Source organism: Protopterus annectens, chromosome 9.part0, assembly GCF_019279795.1.
Source record: "Protopterus annectens isolate FY-2018-M chromosome 9.part0, PAN1.0, whole genome shotgun sequence".
Taxonomy (NCBI): domain Eukaryota; kingdom Metazoa; phylum Chordata; order Ceratodontiformes; family Protopteridae; genus Protopterus; species Protopterus annectens.
This window is the reverse complement of record NC_056743.1, coordinates 83,300,170-83,321,407: the sequence shown is the minus strand read 5'-3', so window position 1 is coordinate 83,321,407 and position 21,238 is coordinate 83,300,170. Positions and strand designations below refer to the sequence as shown.

Genomic DNA, 21,238 nt, shown 5'->3' with positions numbered 1-21,238 from the left:
GATGCATTATAGTGGCATATTTTATGTAGCAAATGACACACTCATACTCAGGCATATACATACGCATGTGTATATATATATATATATGTGTATATATATATATATATATATATATATATATATATATATATATATATATATATATATATATATATATATATATATATATACACACAATATATATTGTGTGTGTGTGTGTATATATATATATATATATATATATATATATATATATATATATATATATGAAAACACACACGCACACTCTCACACACACACTAACAGACCTTTCATGCTTCTGTACATACACCACATTAACATCCGGTGCCCACTAAAGGATGACTGCTGTTTGACTTTTCCAAACATCGTACATCCCTTCCTGATTAAGGTACTACTGAAATTAAAACCACATGAACATACAATGGTCAAAAATGAAATGAAATACAAAGAAAGTAGTGTGAAGATGATAAATAAAACAAATTTCATGAGCTATATTAAAACAGTATCAAGGAGATTCAAAAGCCAGACTCTACAAGTCAGTTTTGAGGGACCTCTTGAAGGCTGACATGTGGGAGGCTCCCTTGGCCATGGAAACAAGACATGTTAGTGGTTTTTAACCTGGTAAAAAATTGTTAAAAGTCCAAAATGATCAATTTACACAACAGAAACTTCCAGTAGCCCCACCAAAGTGTCAGTAAGAAATGAGAAGTTTATCCAGATAGAGGGGACTGCATTTGGCTTACCTAATCTTAATTTCCGGCTGTTCCACCAGTGTTCTTCATTGTGCAAAAAATAATGTTGTGGTAAGTTTTACCATAATATGATAATGTGTTGTACAGCAAGAGCTAGCAATGCAGCTTTGACAGGGTTTACCCTTTTTTTCACTGCAATGCTAATTTGGAGTTGGTATATGTAATTTAGGGGGGTGGGAAATAGACACTCACATTGGGGATACAGAGGGCTTGCACAACAGCAAAAATAAGTAAATAAACAAAACAAAATGTGTTTTTTTCAGTCAAATTACTGTTTTAACAGAATGTTGGCAAACTGATCACATTCATATATGGCAGAATTGCAAACACACTGTCCTGTAGATTATCGTGAAGGACAGCAATGAAGTATGCAGGTATGTATCATGTGCACTGGTACTACAGTCAATGAAGTACACAGGTATGTATCACGTGAACTGGTACTACAGCAATGAAGTACACAGGTATGTATCACGTGAACTGGTACTACAGCAATGAAGTACACAGGTATGTATCACATGTACTGGTACTACAGTTAATGAAGTACACAGGTATGAATCACGTGCACTGGTACTACAGTCAATGAAGTACACAGGTATGTATCACGTGCCCTGGTACTACAGTCAATGAAGTACACAGGTATGTATCACGTGTACTGGTACTACAGTCAATGAAGTACACGGGTATGTATCACGTGCACAGGTACTACAGTCAATGAAGTACACAGGTATGTATCACATGCACTGGTACTACAGTCAATGAAGTACACAGGTATGTATCATGTGCACTGGTACTACAGTCAATGAAGTACACAGTTATGTATCATGTGCACAGGTACTTCAGTTACAGTTCAAGGAAATGAATTATTAGAAGGCACGTTATGCACATGCCATGTATTACCATGGCACTTTGCATCAGGTATAACCCTGTGCCCTACATTGAATGATGGGCAGCAATACAGGGAATTTAAACAAAGAAAGCTTGTAGTAGAATACCTAACCCTTGTCTATACAGTTACCTAACAATAAATTCCACTGGGAGCAAGAAAAAGGACACACCACTGAGTCATACAACAAACCAAAGGGTATGCAAGATGGTCCCACACTGCCCCAATGTGTTTATGAACTGAGAATAGGACTTGTGTAGCATGGCGGGTTGTTCCTTTTCATTCAGCTGTGCAGTTTGCTGCTTACTTTGCACATCTGTGTGCATGTCTTCAATGTTACATTGCATGATACATCACTGTAACGTGTGACATTCATGACACAGTCCGTCATTCTGGTGACAGTATCACATGTGAAAGTCATTGGTGCATGTTTATTCCAAACTGCATTGCCCAATTTAATGAATTCCAGTCTATGATCTGAATATATGAAACATGTCTTGCAACACTTCACCCTTTTTATTAACTGTTTGCCTGTTATTCTTCCTTGCTTTTGCTAGCCTGCTATAATAGCATCTAGGTATATACTAGGCTAATGACACCAGGGTCTTTATAAGCCTAGCTGTGCAAGCCAATCTAGTTGTGTATCTGTGTATCATGGGTTCTTATTAGTGGGGGGTATATTACTTGGGAAGTTTCTAGAGTTTACGTGTGGAAGGGGTGTGTTAGTTTGGACATTACTGTCTGCCTCTGTCTCTGTCTATTAGAGACATAGGGACCAGATCGGGGGTGATTTTTTGATTTCTCATCCAATTTTCAAGGCTACCCTTAAATAGGGTTAGGTATGGACTCTGCTTTACATGGTTTGGGAGCCTGTTCCAGAGCATGGGAATCCTCTTAGACACATATATGTCTTCACAAGATGCCTTATTTATGTCATAGGCAAAATTTAAATTCTTGGATCTAGTGGTTTTGATGCTATTTGTTTGCAGATGTGCAAATGGTCCATCAGAGCTGGATGTGAGGATGCCTTACATGCCAGGTGCACTCTTAGATTGTCTTTACCTTTGTTTTTTTTGCAAAGGTCTTCCATGCAGAACTGGTCGGCAAGCTCTGTAAGCTAACATTACTTTGATAAGCACTTGAGAAAGAAAGAAAGAGAAAAATGTATCAACATGTTGACATAAACATGCATCCCATAATATGCTAGTAGTTGGCATTGCTGCCATACAAATATGAAGAAGTTAAAGTGTTGCTAAATGATAATCCTTGAGTTCCACCACTATGAAAATCTATACATACCTTGAAACTTCTTAGCACGCAAATCTGGACAAAGCAAAAAATAATGGGGGGAACAAAGCCACAAAAATAGGGACACATTTTAAATATCGCTGTTATAAACTTAGAAAGCAGCTGTTAGAGTAAAAGGTCTTGTGTTACCATACGTTTTCTGATGGATATAACATCTGAAACTCAAATGTCTGTTATTTATTAAATTTAATCCTCACTGACTTGACACAAAAATCCAGAAAAGCACAAATTTTACGAGGAACAGACCAAAAATATGAGGCAAAAATCTAGACATTTGAGAGGCATGGATGTGTACACTTATAAATAATTTAATGGAGTATGAAGTGTGAAATCTTGTCAGTGGAGTATGAGAAACGTGTCTTTAAATATGTGTAAGCTGTAACTGTGTCTTTAAACTTCTCAGTGTAATTAGATAATTAACGGTGTTATTTAGAATAATGAAAAAAATATTAATGGTGTATAAAAAGCTATAACCATGAAAAAGGGAATCAAAAACTGACAATTGGTACACATTTTAATGGCACTTAATGCCATCAAAAAGATTTAAGAGCTATAAGTATTTATCCCCCAGGAACATGGTTGAATTGTTTGCTTGCCTTTGTGGTTCCTTGCAGCTAGGCTGTTCGGATCATCGGTCTGTTGGAAGGATCCCTCTTGGTAGATTGTTGTAAGAGAAAGTACTAAATGAACAGCAATCAAGAAATTGAAAAATGACCTCTTCTATTGTGGAGTTAAAAAAAAAAAATAGACAAGTCATCATGTATAGGAGTACCAGGACACGCCACTAGAGCAGGCTTGTAAGTGTTGTCCACCCAGAGGGTATCTGATGGCTGGGTGACATGTAGACCAGCTGGGCAGACTCTAAGAAAACTAGCCATGTAGACTCAGCAATGCTGCAGTTCTAGTATAATATCAGATGGAAAAAGGAGACTAAGATGGACCATATGCTCACAATAGAAATTGTTTATTGGTTACTTGGAATGTCCCTTCATTGGTGAAAAATGAGCCAGGCCTTACGTACAAGACTGAAAATGGAGTTAGATATAACCAGTCTTATGTCCATTTACAGCATTGATTCTGCAGCCACACTTCTCAGTTAGTGGTGACCTAATCTACAGCTGCTCCTCTTGACAGCACCTGGGCAAGTGTGGGTATACTCACAAGCCCTCAGCTGGGAGCTGATCTTTATGAATTTGTACAAGCAGATGAGTCACCTCACTGTAATTGTGACCTAAAGAAAACAAAAATTTAGCAGTTGTTTGGGCATATGTGCATCTTAAACTATTCAGAGTATGCATCCTTTTTGAAGATGACAGTGTGGTTCTTGGTAGGATACCACCTACTAAAGCTGCATTCCTACTAAGAAATGTCCATTCTCACATCTGGATTAATGGAAATACTTGTAGGGCTGTGAGTGGGAAGAGTGACTTTTTAGATCAAAAACTGAGTGGCAAATTGTTATTGGAAATACTGACTTCAACTAGGGACCACGTGGGGCATGGAAGAAACACTTTGAAACACTTGTGTCTGGTGGACGTGCCTTCTTCTGAAGATATAGTAATAGATGTAGCTTGTGAGACTAATTTTTTTTTATAGGTGCAGTTACTGGGATGCTTAAACAGGTAACAGTGGTGAGGCTACAGAGGTGGATGACATCAGATTAGAAATGGTGAATATGTCAGATATTGTTGGGGTGTCATGGCTAAGGTGCCTTTTCAATGTTGTATGGAAAGCAAGGAAAGTAACTGGTTTGGAACATGGGGGTACTTGCCCCACTGTTCAAATATGGGCACATGGATGCTTGCTTTACTTTTACAGGGATCAAATCCTCAGCCTCCTTTGATAAGTCTACAGTAGAGAAGTAGAACAGAGACACCATTTAATAGTCAGGAGAAGGTGGCTCTAGTCTTTGTCATTGCAGTGGAGTTGATGGGGTCATGGGAGTTTGCCAGTCCTGGTCACATATGCTTTGTGGACCTGAAAAAGACATATTACCAAGTCCCCTACGTTATTACATCATGTCTGTGTTCCACAGTCTTTTGTTAATAAGCACCCTAGAATATTTTGTGGGAGGTGGTACAACAGTTGGAATTCTGAAACTATTGTTGTATATTATAGGGCCCCTGTGTATCTACAGTGCGATCTGTGTTCATATACTCAGGTGAACACATTCAAGGTCAACTTAGAAATCCATCAAGAGCATGCCTTCTCTCCCCCAAACCATATATTATATTTTCTAGGGATGTAAGAGTAGCATTTTTGTGTTTAGATATGATGTTGCTCTGTTGGGCTTGAGTGACTGTATCCTGCATTTCCTGCAGCAGCTTGCTGTTGAGTATTAATCAATTGAGATGAAAATCTTAACTTCTAAATCAGATATCATGTCTCTGGCTTTGAAAGAGTAGATTACTGCCTGCAGCTATCTCAGGTGGCAGAATTTTAAGTACTGTAGGGTCTTGCTCATAAGAGGTGGTAAGGAGGATTGGAGATTGACAAGTGAATAGGCATAGCAATGGCAGTCATGCAGCACCAGGAGTCATGCAGCAATGGTAATCATGCAGCAGTGGGAGTCATGCAGCAGTGGTAATCATGCAGCAGTAGGAGTCATGCAGCACTGGTAATCATGCAGCAGTAGCAGTCATGCAGCAGTGGTAGTCATGCAACACTGGTAATCATGCAGCAGTGGCAGTCATGCAGCAGTGGTAGTCATGCAGCACTGGTGATCATGCAGCAGTGGTAGTCATGCAGCACTGGTGATCATGCAGCAGTGGGAGTCATGCAGCACTGGTGATCATGCAGCAGTGGGAGTCATGCAGCACTGGTGATCATGCAGCTGTGGGAGTCATGCAACACTGGTGATCATGCAGCTGTGGGAGTCATGCAGCACTGGTGATCATGCAGCAGTGGCAGTCATGCAGCACTGGTGATCATGCAGCAGTGGCAGTCATGCAGCACTGGTGATCATGCAGCAGTGGCAGTCATGCAGCACTGGTGATCATGCAGCAGTGGCAGTCATGCAGCACTGGTAATCATGCAGCAGTGGCAGTCATGCAACCCTGGTGATCATGCAGCAGTGGGAGGAATGCAGCACTGGTGATCATGCAGCAGTGGCAGTCACGTAGCACTGGTGATCATGTAGCAGTGGCAGCCATGCAGCACTGGTAATCATGCAGCAGTGGCAGTCATGCAGCACTGGTAATCATGCAGCAGTGGCAGTCATGCAGCACTGGTGATCATGCAGCACTGGTAATCATGCTTTGCTGATGGTCATGTAGCAGTGGCAGTCCTGAATACATTGTACTATACTGTGATGGACAAGTGGGAATTCAGTTGCATTGTGAAGCTCTCATTGTGCCATGCTGGTCTGTGTCATTTTTGTCCCCTGTTGTCATGAACTTTGGACAGTGATTGAAAACATGAGATCACAGATCTAAGAGACACAAATAACATCCATCTGTAGGGTTGCTGGTCTTACTCTCCATGAAAGAGTGAGGAGCATGGCAATCTGGGAGTATGCTGAAGTAGGAACATCTCTCCTAAAAACTTACACAAGGCTTTTGGGGTTATTTGGGCAGCTAGACAGCATGCCTTCTGAGTTCCTCCCATATGCGTTGTGCCAGTCATTTCCCATCAGGATCAGGCCCAGTTTCTAAATCCGGATTCACAGATATAGCTGTCATCATCTTTGCTCAGAAATTCTGAACAATGCCAAAATAATGGGGGGAGCAGATAAAGGCCCATAATCTGAGACAATTTTTAAATATTACTCTGACTCACATAAAAAAGTTCATAGGTGTTTAGTAGGCTAATGGCCACTAGGGCCTTTTTAAGCCTAGCCATGCATCCCAAGTTTCTGACAAGTGCTGGTACCTTTGATAAGTGTAAGCAGGGGCTTGGGAGATGAACAATTTAGACGCTACCTGTGTCCATTAGAGACATAGGTGCCAAACCAGGGATAAATTTCCTGTTCCCCTATCAATTGTCCAAGTAACACTTGAACTGGGTTAGAGAGGAACTCTGCTTCACATGGATGGGGAGCCTGTTCCATAGGCATGGTAGTCTCTAGGATACATACCTGTCTCTCCAGCAGATCCTAGATATATCACATCAAGGTTTAAGTCTTTAGAATGGGTAATGCTGGTGCTGCTTGTTTTGTGGATATGCAGAAGGTCCATCAGAGTGGGATCTGACAATGCCTTGTATGCCAGGCACAGATCTCCCCACAAAAAGGAGACAGAATACAGGGATAGGGCCTTGAGGCAGTCTACAGTGGACATTTTACTTACACCCTGTGTTCCTTTAGTGAAGAACCTCTGTGGACATTCCAATTGTTGGATATGCCTTGTTAGGTACATACCAAAGGGGGCACTGTACTCAATGATAGGTCTGATGAATGCCAAATACAGTAGAATAAGGAATTCTTTGGACCTAGATGTCATACCTTTGTTTATAAGATGTACAACATGGAAAAAAGTTTTATATTAACATGTATTTTCAGAGGAGTAAGAAGCACAAAACCCTAATGTCTGCCATTATTGCATGACTGTAATCCTCAGTGATATATCAGAAAATTAAAACTTTTATGAGGGACAGGGCAAAAATAGAAGGCAAAACTAGGGACATTCTGCAAAACAGAGACAGATGAAAGGCATTTAGACACGAGAGATTATAGCTCTCGTCTGACCTGGGAAAGCTTTGGAGAGATTGAGACTGTTGCAGGGGATAGGAAAGACAGATCTGCCCTGCTAACCTTGCTGGCACTGGGATCTTCAAAAGGATAAGTGATTTAGAAAATGGGTGCATGGCTATGATGCATAAATTACCTCATTACTACATTTTGTTGAGACAAAATTTGAGAGTAAATGTTTTGTTTTAACTGAGAACTATGTCTTTTCCTTTTGTTAGCCAAAGCTACTATTCAATCCACATTGTTTATTTTTTATCTTAAGTAGAATATTAAAGGGTGTGGCGGGGTAAACATACTATGAGGATGCACTAATAACAGAGGCATTTTATAAAAGGGTCTAGTACATCACATGATTTGTTAGTTTTTGTTTCTTTTATGTAAGTCAGATAACATAGTAAACACTCACTTTTTAAATCACCAGGTAATTACTTGTCTTGTTCTTAAGACTGTGATAGGATCTCACATTACCAGCATGAAAGTGGATATATATATATATATATATATATATATATATATATAGTATATCAAGTGGATAGATGATCAGCGAGGTCTGTTTTGTCTGGTTTTACTACAGTTTTGTTTTTCTTACCATTATTTTGTCCATTTTTAGATATGCAAAGTACACTGCCTTGTTTTCTACCCACGGGTAAAGAGCAGCAATACCCAGTACCAGGCATATATTATGTAGACGACAGTAAGGCTGTGAGAGATACCACAGCAGCAAATCCTCCTATTATGGAGATGCCTGCTAGTGGTTAGCGCCCCTTGTCTTCTATACCGTTGTCCCTTTGATATGTGTACATATATATGTAATACATTCATTGGAGCGACCTAACTTTCCTTGATCGGATATAACACAGAGTTGAAATGTCGAATTTCTCAGTGATGAATAGTCAGAATGTCATACAAAACACCGAATGCGACATTTCCGACCACCACCTAAAGCACTACCATGGGTCAAAAAGGGGGGCTATTTTGCATTTTGCTACAATTGCATTCGCAATTATGAGAATTTGCCACACTGCTTTCAAACATTTTCTGATCGGCCATCCACCGGCCGATCAAATGAATGTATACCCATTATATATATATATATATATATATATATATATATATATATATATATATATATCACTTTATTGTCTTGATTTTATTACAAGTAGCTCAAATCAGAAATGTACACTCTTCCAAAGTTTGAAAGTACTAGATTAGCAAATCCAGAACAATTTGTATGTAGAGGGAGGATTATTAATCTTATTTTTAAGTGATGTGACATTTAAGCTAAACAGTCTTGTTCTACTCTGATGGTAAATGACAAAGTAAAAGCAGTAAACTTCAGTTCATATGCAGTTCAATCCATCAAACAAATGGGTAACTAGCTGGACACAGCAAACTAGGGATGGACAACTACCTGCCTGTCATGATGGGGGCTACCAGTGACTCTGTCCAAGGACACTACTTTTTGGACTTTTATTCTCAGATATAAAAGTGAAAAATGGACTATGGGTAGTGAAATACTGCTAATAAGGTAACATAGCTACTTTAACTAAAGATGCCAAAACTCTCCAAGAGCTACAAAAATACACTGCTGATGCAGGCCTTGTAATCTTGCCCTTAATTTCAGTAAATGTATTTCTTTATTCAGTCATTATTTAATTTATTGACCAAGTTATTGACATTATATGCCAGTGTCTTCTTCTTAGAGACCCAGGTTATTATTCATACAGACCACAGTAAATTTAACCAGGATATCAGGGAAAGTCCCCTACTCTTTTTTTGATAAGTGCCAGGAGATCCTTTACATCCATCTGAGCTACCGCCGACTCAGGTATATGGAGCCTCAGTTTAACATTTTATACAAAGAGCAGTACTCTCTGGAGTGCAACACCCCATCCTGTTGTGTTGCACTGCAGTTTCAGAACTGGAAAGTTAATCCAAATATCTGGTGTGAGACTAGAACCCACAGTCTACTGATCTGACTGCACTTAGGATGAGTGTGCTACCTGTTGAACCACTGACTGTACTAAATGTAGCACATCAACACTTGGAAAAATAAATTGTGGCTACAAAACAAATGGTTAAATTATAATATAAGAAATCATCATTAAATATCAAGAAACAGGATAAAAGGCAATTTAAACTTTGAACAATGTGAATTTAACAAAGTCTGAAGTGTTTATTCTATATTATCTAATTTTAAAGGGAATATCAACTTAGATGAAGGAGATCAGAGTACCACTTTATTCTACACTGATCTGATGCAATATTGAATACATTATGGTGTCCAATACTGCAAAATAAGCTTCATATAGTATCAGAAGTTAGACATTAACTTTGTCAATATTAATCTTGACGTGATGTTACAACTTATTTATTATTTTAATTATTTATTTATTTATTTATTTATTTAAATTTGTTGACCGGGAGTGTCCGACTGGACGTAGGTCCACTTTCAGCGGAGACTCGGGGAGAAAAGCTCCACAGTTAAAATAAACAGACAGTATTTACATTGGATTACATAGTGATTAACAATTTACATAGCAATTACTTACAACATATTTACAGATGAAGAACATAGTACATCAGTACAAAACTAGAATCTTTATCTGTGAAGTGCATACCAGACATTAACAAATGTTACAAGAAGAAGTTCATGCTGTATAATAAGTACTGGCTTATGACTTTTAACTTGAGGTCTTCTTAATGGCTAGTAGGTTTTAGTCTTGATAACTGCACTATGAACTTATACAATCGAATTTTGGGTGTCTTTTTGTTATTTCAGAAATGAGGTAACAGACCCATTTTTGATAACTAGTAAAGTTTCACTTTCTTTGCATTATACTGCACACATCTTTTCACTGTACTACAAGCTTTGGTCACACTGATAAATGTAACATTAAATTAAATTAAATTGGTAAATTTAAACCAGTTTTTGAAGATTTTAAATCTATTTTTTATCATCAATTACTATGAGTGTAACTGCTGAATGGATGCGTAGCCAAGATTTTATTAAGACTGGCTTTGTAGGATTGAAATCATTTGTCTACGGTTTCCTATAATATGGAGTGTATCTAGTGACATCAAGTGGTCTCACTATGTACTGCAAGCAGACTCCATTAAATGTATTTAAAAGTATGGTAGCGTTGTTGCCTCACAGCAAGAGGTTGGGAATTTTGTTTTCATTTTTTTTGTCAGAATCTTTGTGGACTCACTGTTTTTCACAAGTACACTTGTTTTATTCATTTATGTGTAATGCATATCTATTGCATTTACAGTATGTAGTGTTTTTCATTTCTAGGGAAATTATTTAAGCGGGGAGTGTTGTTTCCTAGGAGTGGTGGGTTTTCTTATATTGAAGGAACTGGGAAATCTAGTCAGTGTTTTACTTGTTTTATTTTAGTTAATTTTTCTTATAAAAAGCTTATATGGGGATTGCTTTAGGTATACTTTCATGTTTTGGGCAGTGCACGTCCATCTGTTTTGCATGTGTAGTGTATGAACATTTACTTTGTTTTTAGCCTAATGCAAATTCGATGGGTATATTGGAATTTTAGTGGCTTTGCTTACATACAAAGGTTGCAAGCAAACTTGTGATTATGTACAAAAGGTACAGGCAAACCAAAATATCTGCACAGTGCACAAGTACCAGATATCCATTTTTATCATACTTTTTGTGTTTTGTGTGTGTGTGTGTGTTTACATATGCACACATTTATTTATAACCTCTGATAATTGTTAACATACTGAAAATGACATTACTTTAATTCCATTCAACTTTTAATCTCCCTTGAGGTCCCTTATCATGAAATGTCATATATATATATATATATATATATATATATATATATATATATATATATATATAGTCCCTATTATGATCAAAGACGCATTCTTTTGAATGCGTCTTGATCAAACTTGAAAGCAAGAAACGGCAAAATACCTAAATGGCATATGTGAATTCCTTCCCTGGGAAAGAAATCATTTGGCTGCCTTTCATTATTTTGCCATTTTCATCACTGTAGTGGTATATTTAAGTAGGGGGTGTGGGGGGCACAGCCCCCCACTTTATGTAATGTTTTAAAGTTTTTTTTTTTCTAGAAAAAAAATCGCTGTTCTAAGTGTTCGGGATTGTAAGCTTTCGCTTACATGGAGTCAATAAAACAGTGTTCACTTTTTTAAGTGTTCGCTGATTTAATATAGACCTATAATATATATATGTGTATATATGGTTCTAGGTTATAACACCGACAGCACACAACATCGACAACGACATCACTGACACCACATCATCAACAGTTCACAAACACGACACCGCACACACTCAACACATCATCACAACAACCAATAAATAAAACAAATTCTGACCAAAACCACACACACAACACAAGCACACCTAAATCCTAACAAACAAACACTAAACCTTACATACACAACTATCCACAACTAACCCTAAGGTCCATCACTATCGCCGCACTAACACTCACTTAACCCACCTAACCCAAAAAATTCACTACTGCACCCTTACCTAACCCGCGCCCTAACCCTAACTCACTTAACCCACCCTAACCCAAAACATTCACTACTGCACCCCTTTACCTAACCCCCCGCCCTAACTCACTTAACCCACCCCTACCCCTACAGACCGTCAACATACATCCTTTCCCCATCTCGGTGTTCTCCGCGTCGGTGTTTTCATCCGTCGATCTTCTGGCATCGGTGATTTCACTGTCGGTCTTCTCATCTGTCGACGTTGTAACCTAGACCCATATATATATATATATATATATATATATATATATATATATATATATCTATATATATATATATATATATATATATATATATATATATATATATATATATATGGTATGCTGGTATGTATCTGCAGCAGTAAGCCTGCATGTTAGAGCAGACTGGGTATAACAATGGAATATCTCCAGTTGTTCAAAACTTGAAGTGTTATAAAAAAGTCTTCTGCAAGAAAAAGTCTCAATTTATATGAGTGTAGTTATACATCTAACATATATTTGTTACCTTATATAAGGAACAGCTGCTAGTGTTTAAAAAAGATGTAGCATGCCCTAAAACATAAAGTGACTGTAGCAAGTGAGAAATTCCAAATCTAGTAAACTAGGAAAATGCATGTAGCCACTAATTAAGTTGTATGCTTTTTTAGGAAAATGAAAAAACTAATAAGATACTTAAAGTCCAACAGAGCTTCAGAGGATGAAGAACATGCAAAGCAAAAACAACGTTATGAAGTGGATTTCAACTTGGAAACCTTTGTTGGCTTGACTCCAGAATACATGGAAATGAGTAAGTGCCTGTTGTAATGCAGTCATATTCTTTCAAATAAATAAAATGATAGACACTTTTAAATAGAGCTGTGTTTTTAACATTATTATTATTTGGTTAAAATGATACACAGGATAATTAAACTACTTCTTACAATAGAGCCAGTAGAAATGTAACTGGAAAAAAGTACATGTGCGGTGTGAAACAGAATATAGATTTTTAGTTGGGATTATGAAAGGTTTTGTAGGTTAATAATTTATTTTATTTATTTATTAAATTATTTATTTTGAGCACTAAGATTGGCTTCCTAGGCTGATCTTTATTGATCTTTATCTTCAGTAAAAAGAGCTTATCGGTTTGGTTTCTATTGATAAGTGGCAGCACATATCCTACAAAGTGCATTTTATTACATTGTAGTCTATTATATAAATAAAAAAATACAGAAAGCTTATTCCCGTAAAATCAGTCATATTCATATTTGGAAAATAAACCTGAAACTGTAAAACACATCAATTAGTGTTTTCATCCTAACCAGCGAATTTTAACAGACTGGGTAATATTGTGTACTCAAACATTTAAGTAGTATTTTAGTCGCATTATATAATTTAACATCAGTTAAATGCAATTTAAACTCATTACAGTCCACTGGAGTCATGTGATACTTTACACCAATAGCCTTGTACAACTAATGTTTCAATCCCTTCCTTCTTAAGAATACTTTAAAATCTCCTTGTCATTTAAATCAGGAAATCAGCAAACTTCTAATTTTAGTTGCCATACATATTCTTTCCAGTCTTTTTCTGCATCAAAACTAATATCAAATTTCTTTACAAGATCTGTTATAGTAAACACAAATTTGTCTTTGTTGACATGTATTTTTGTGCATTTAAGACCATGCTTAGCTAATGTAATGATAGTAACTAATGTCTCAACAGAATACAAATGCCTCACAATTTATGCATCTATTAGTTTAATCCACAAACTTGGATTTACAATTAAACTTATCATGCATGCCAATATCAACTTTTCTACTAATAATGGAAAATTTTCCTCCTCCTTAACATACTTACAGTTATTGCATGGCCAACATTTATTTTATATCCTTTGTGGGAAGTATTCAATCATGAGTGACATTCTTAAAATGTCTTCCTCTCGTACTTACAAAACAAAGCTCATTACCTATCCATTTGCTTATATCAAGACATTTTCTAAAAACCTTCAATAAAATATTAAAAAATAGTGAAAAATAATTGATCTGCTCTACTGAATTAGTTAATAGCAAAGCTGTATTAAAAATTGGGATGTTATTATCCATCTATGTTTCTCTCATTGGAGGCAGCAACCTACAAAGTATGTATTCAATAGTTTGATCTTCTTTAACTTCTTTGTACATTTCTTCCACCAAATCATTAGGATAATCTCCAACAATTTTTAAAATTAACTATGAACTGACAGAATTATATACAAGTTCTCTTTCCCAGCCTGCCATATACAGATTGGCATAGCATGAGGCTATAGCAGCATGTCTATATTACAAACTCGAAGTTACTGAACGTCGAGTACCATATGGTCCACACCATATGATCAAAGTTCAGTAACTTCAAATATGTAATAAAAAAATTAAAGGAAACAGAAGTGCTGTAAGCAAGCCCCCTTGCACCCCCCAAACCCCCCGCTACTTAAATATACTAACTTCGAGATTGTGCTACAGTGTAGGAAACGGACATTTCCCATTTCCGTACTGTATTGCACTGAAGTGCATTTTGTATGTAGTTTTAATAGGAATACATTTATTTATTTTTTACTCTATTTAAGCTATTTATAAATTGTTTTTGAAGTTTTAAGTAATTGCATATGATTTTTTTAACATTTTTAACATGTTTTAACATTTTTTAATAGATTTTTAGGTGAACGTGTTGTACCAGTATGTTATTTTAGATAAGTAGGCTTGAATATTCAATTTTCACTGTACCTTTAAACTTTAATTGTGTCTTAGTTAATTGAAATGATGGGAACTAGAGGTATAAAAGGATTTTGGTTACATGCAGTCCTGATGAAGGTTTTAATGAAAACGTACTGTATAAAGAGAGCATTTATGTTTATTTTTGGCTGAATAAAGTTGGAATTATCCTTATATCAGTGGCTGAGTTCGTCTTCTGGGTGCCTTGGACTATCTCAAGTTTTATTTGGTGCCTTTGGTGTTTTGTTTCTGTGTTTTATATATATATATATATATATATATATATATATATATATATATATATATATATATACATACATATATAGACACACACACACACACACACACACACACACACACACACACACACACACACACACACACACACACACACACACACACACACACATAAAATAAAAAAGTCTGCATAGAAACATGTACCTCAATCATGTACACAGACCAAAAGCTTGCAAAAAACATAGCAGCACAAAAGTGGGATCTGAATTGAAATTCACCATTTTACTAATGCTCAACAACAAGCAGACTGCAGTTTCAACACAGAAACAGTCTGGTCAACGTCAATCTGGTACAAACTGTGCAAACCACCAATTTAAAGTGAAAACAATCATGCGACCAACGACAGTCATACACATTAATTTAAAATAACAGATGCAAGATAGATTTTTAAGATGTCATTTACCATTATTTGTAAACAATTAATGATGATTTATTTTTATGAACTGTGTATTTATGCATGACTTTGTAACGTGGGAAAAAACCAGAGCACACTGGAGGAAACCCACACAAAACACAGGGAGGACATGCAGACTCTGCACAGAAGGCACCCCAGCCAAGAATCGAACCAGAGAACCTCTTGCTGTGAGGTGACAACACTACCGCTGCATTTTAATTCTATTTTTGTCAGTTCTCATTACGCTATGTTACCGACAACAAATGTTCATGAAATACTTCAGTAGGTATGTGGTTTTCAGCATCATTCCAGCCATGAATCATGCCCAGTAAGCTGTTATTTGGAAGTTATTGACCTTTAGGCACCTACACAATACACTGCTGACTCTTGTCACCTAAATATAATTTTTTCTCATTTGAATGGAACTGTTGCTGTAATATTCTTTTCATGGCAAATTAAATAATGTAGTTAGTTATTTTATTTATTTTATTTTACATTTGTTAACCGGGTGTATCTGAGCTGAAAAGGCCCTTTTTCAGCAGAGGCCCAGGGAGAAAAGCTCCACATAGAAAAATTACAGGTACATTTAGATATTTAGACATGTATACACACAGGTTACAATAGACATGTTTTTACAGTGGTAGGCTGCACATCAACAGTTACAGTGGAGAGAACAAACAAGAAAATATTAATTTAAATATAAAGGTAATTAATAGATTTGTTGTGTACAGCTGAAATTTGGAACATAGGTAGAATACATACATAGTACACAAGTACAGTACATACATTGTAGATTAGCCAGTGTTTGTGCGCAAGAGTGAAAACTATCATCAAGTACTCCTAGTTTAGTATGTGTACCCTTCACTAGCCTGCCTGGGGAGCAGTCATGGCACTGACAACTTTGCTTGAGATGTTGCCTAATGAGGTTTTTAAAGGAGGCTTTGGACGATGTGTTTTGTATGCTAGTGGGGAGACAGTTCCATTTTATAGCCACTGAAACTACTATATAGTGTGTCTCCAAAACTATTGTAGTGATTGGTAACTTCTAGTAGTAGTTTGCTTGATGATCTAAGAAGCCTTTTGGGCGAGTGATGCTGTACTAGGTTTTTGAGGGTAGGACACTTATTGGGGAGGTAATAGATCGTATGACAAAGGCAGAGCTGATTGTAGGTTAGGAGGTTGGGCAGTTCATGCCAGTGGAGCTGTCTCAAAGCAGTACAGTGATGAATTCTATATGAGCAATTTGCAGCAAAGCAGGCAATTCTGTTATAGCAGGCTTCCATTTTGCTTAGTTCAGTTTTGTTGAGATTAGTCAGAATAGGAGATGCATACGGTAGGGTGGATAGAAGTTGGGAGCGAGCAACAGCTGATCTTGCGTTGTTGCTAAAAAATGATTTGATACGGAAGAGTGATCCCAGTTTGGCATGTACTTTTTTAATAGTTAAGTTGAGATGACTATCATATTTTAGGTGGGAGTCTATGGTTATTCCCAATAGCTTAGCCTGTGCCACTGGAGCACTTGGAGTAGAATTTGTGGAGTAGATAGTGAATTGACTGTTATCAGTGTTTTTGTTAAAACTGGTTATAATCATAAGCAGGGTTTTCTTTGGATTGAGGGTAAGTTGGGCTTTGGTAAGGTAGTTTTCAATGTCAGAGAATGCTAGTAGAGTTGTTTGCAGGAGGGTGAGAATGTTTTGTGCAGCACAGATTAAGGTAGTATTATCTGCATACTGAATGATAGATGCATGCTGTGTGGAGGTATGGAGGTCATTTGTGAAGATTGTGAATAGTAGTGGTGCTAAGATAGAACCCTGTGGGACTCCTATAGTTGTGGGCAGCTGAGGAGAGAGAGAATTTTTCCTTTTCACAGATTGGTACATGTCAGTTAAGTAGCTTTGGAACCAGGTAAGAGTGGAATTTGATAGGTGATATTGGTTACGTTTGTTTAGCAGGATTTGGTTCGAGACTGTGTCAAATGCTTTGGACATATCCAAAACACGAGTTGAGACCTGCAGGCCTTCATTTTTGAGATGGTTTACTGTGTCTGTGAAGCAGAGGAGGGCTGTAGTGGTACTATGGGCAGGTCTGAAACCATGCTGAGTAGGTGACAAGATGTTGCTGTCAAGATGATATTTTAGCACCTGGGTATGGATGCATTTTTCTAGGATTCCGGCCGGGGGGGAGAGTAAAGCAATGGGTCTGTAGTTATTAAGTTCAGTGGAGGTCCCGCCTTTATGTATGGGTGTAACATAGGATATTTTCCAGAGTTTGGGCACATAGTTTTCAACAATTGATCTGTTTATGAGAGTAGATGTTGGGAAAGCAATAGCATCTGCTGTGAGTTTCAAGAAATAGCTGGGGAGTAGGTTAGCTGCTGTTGATGTGGTTTTTAGTTTGGAGAGCATGCTTTTGATTGAAATGGTGGAAAATGTTTTGAGGGTAAAGCTTGTATTAGTGTTATTTGTGTTGTGGGGGAATAGTGAGGTTGAAACTGCCCTGTGATACTAAGGATAGAATTGAGTTCACAAAGTGCGAGTTGAATTGTGTTTCGATGGGAACTTTAGTGTCAGGGGTGGTTGGTTTGGGGGTAGCCTTTTGTATGGGTTTTAGTAGCTGGTTTACATTTTTCCAAAATTGTTGGGGGTTGTGTTGGTATTTAGTTTGTAATGTCGTGTAGTAGGATTTTCTGTCCAGCCTAATGCATTTTTTTGCACTATTGCGCAGTTCTTGGTACATATTTAGGCTTTGTGTTTCTTTGTTTTTTTTATAGTAAAGCCAGGCAGTGTCTCTGGACTTGAGGATTTGTTTGTTTTCTTTACTGAGCCAGGGGTTTGTAGAGGTTCTAACCTTGATTTTACACAATGGAGTGACAGTGTCTAGGTGTTGTAGAAATGTTTTGTTGAAATATGCTACAGCCTAGTCAATTGGGAGGGTTTTTAGGGGTGTCCAGTCACAGTTACAGAGTAAAGTATTGAGGACCTCAGGAGAGAATTTTATTGTGTTTCTAGTGGATTTATAGTTAGTGGTTTTGCATATGCTTGTTCTACTACGTATAAGGTATATTATGTTGTGGTCAAAAAGTGTCTGGGAGACTGCTTGTGTGGGGGTACAATGTGGGGTTGTTAGTTAGGACCCAGTCAAGGATGGATTCCCTTTTAGATTTTTTATCACATCTAGTTGGAATGTGGACTAGCTGCTGGTAGCCATGGAGATTTATTAGATTATTTGGTGGTTCTGATATACAGGTGAACCAATCTAGGTTGAAATCCCCCAGAATGAGGGTTTCATTTTAGTATGGGGAAAAACACCAGGATAAGGAGTCTTCTAGGCTAGGAGGTGTATTACCAGGTGGAATATAGATCACAATTGTGGTGATGACCTTTTTAGGGTGAAGTTGAAGTTGTGAGATAAGTATATCCCAAATATTGGGGGAGGGGTAGGAGTTTGGTAACTGACGTACAGTTAAGTTGGACTTGTACAGTAAGGCAGTTCCACCCCCTTTACAAAGTGTTCTATCTTGTCTAATATTATTGTAGCCGGTAGGGAGAACTTCTGAGTTAGCTATGTTTTTTTTAGCCAGGGTTCTGTTAAAGCAACTATGTCTGGGGAGTAGTGTGCTATTGTGGCCTAGAGTTCAGGTATTTTATTTTTTATACTTCTAATATTAATATTTAGCATTAAAAGATGGTTGGTTTTGCTGCTGTTGTTGATTTGCCCTGCGATGAAGACAGTGGGGGTGTTAAGTTCTGACATTTGTGTTGGAGCTGTTTGTGCTGGACAGGATGGATTTGGGCCTGGGTTGGGGTGGATATCCCCACTTATGGTGAGCCTGGTGTTAAAATGGTGATGCAGATGTTGGAGTTTGGTGAGGAGTGTGAGGAAGTATTGTGTTTTTTTGGAGTAGGAATGAGAGCATATGTGTTTAGTTCTAAATTGGTCTGTTATGTAGTTCTTTAATAATTGTGGGCAGATATGATGTCTGTATATGAGAGTGCATAATATAGTGTTGTGCTACTAGGTTTAGGGATATTGCTAGAGTGATAACTTGTGGAGTTATAAAGAATTATGAGAAGACAGACTAGACGTAGTTGTGTGATAGTCGTGGTTATAAAGTTAAGTTGGTTCTAGGTGGAAATGTGGATAGGAATTATAGGGTTGCACTATATGTGGATGGGTAAGTAGTGAGGAGTGATGTAATAATGCCTAGCGGGAAATGAGAGTGGTTGGGAGTATTTTGTGGTGGAGCAAGTGGGTGTGGTGTAATGTGATATGACTTGAGGAGCTGTGGTTGGCGGAGGTGATGTGAGGTTGAACTGTGGGTGTGGTTGTGATATAAATGTAGAGGTAGTGGGGGCGGGAGGAAATTGGAGGCAGGGGAGCGGAGAGAGCCTAAGCATTAGCGATGGCGAACAGAGCAGCTCATAAGTGCTACTTTACAAATCTGAACACTTTAAACAAATTCCTGAGGTTTAATGGCTTACCAGCAAGCAGAATTTAATTGCTGAAGAACACTTGTGACTTGGTGGGAGACTAGTAATTTAAAGATGGCTCCATGCGCAGCAGGATTCTAATATAGACTTAGCATTGGGGAGGGGGATAGCACAAGGGGTGTAAATCAGGTGGAATGCAAAGAAACCAACGAAACCAGAGAGGCAATCAGTGGAAATTTATCAGTGAAGGCCTCAGAAGGGATGAGTAATAATTCAAACTCTACCTGTAAAAGTGAAGGAGAGAAGAGACAATAAAGTTTATTAAGGTTGGGAGTGTGTCTTCACACTGACTTGCTTATTAGTAGCCAGTTTATGCACAGATTAGGGTAGGGAGATACATTAGCAATGAAAGGGAATGTATAGAGATGCAAATAAACAGGTGGGGCTCAAGTATACAAACTAAGGCAGAAAGCACTGAGAGAGCTGCTTGATGGATAATTTAATCACAGAGATCTGAATTACATGTATACTGTCTATTGGACAATTAGGATTTCTGCACTAGCTGAGGGGGGGGACACAAGGCTACAATAGTTAGTTTTTTAGCACACTGAGAACTACTACAAAACACTGCTAATGTTACAGCTTCAGTCTCATAACACATGCATACAAGTAGAATGCCTGGGCCCTGCTCTTGAGGCTCAAAATATATATCCTTGTTTAGTTCTCCAGTACTGATTCCTTCTTAGATTGTATGAGTGGGGTGGTAGCTGCAGACTGCAGAGTTGCTTGAGTGTGCTCAGCAAGCCGAATTCAATTGCTGAAGAGCACTTGTGTCCTGGTGGGAGACTAGTAATTTAAGAGAACATAAATTCAAGGTTCCTCTAGCTAGAATATGTTTGCCCTAACTGTTGGAAGAAGAAAGCTGTGGCAATGTTTTTCAGTCGTTGGAGAATGTAGTAGACAGGAGAATGGGAAGGCAGACATTAAGCAATGGCACTTGCTTTCCAGTTTGCTCACAGTGATAATTAGAAATGTGAGTAGAAAAGTAACAGAGCTGCAAACATTTAATTTTATAACTTTTGTTTTGTTTTAGTGGAAGACCAATATTTTCTTAATTTTTTGTCATAGCTTGCACTTGACAGATTATGAGTTTAAAAAAAATTGCATAATAAAAGTAAAAATTATTTGTTGCATTTGACAGTGTGAAGACGTATTTAAAAAAATAACAGTGG

The 21,238-nt window shown here is 37.6% G+C and overlaps 1 protein-coding gene across 5 annotated transcripts in view; it reads left to right on the top strand.

The window, feature by feature from the left end:
• The window catches only part of ANO1 (anoctamin 1), a 1,045,885-nt gene that overhangs the window by 924,418 nt on the left and 100,229 nt on the right, over positions 1-21,238 (top strand). For all 5 annotated transcript variants that reach the window (XM_044082585.1, XM_044082589.1, XM_044082584.1 and 2 more), the window contains one exon: positions 12,807-12,946. In XM_044082585.1, the coding sequence (XP_043938520.1) occupies positions 12,807-12,946 (140 nt within the window). The remainder of the gene's footprint in view (positions 1-12,806; positions 12,947-21,238) is intronic.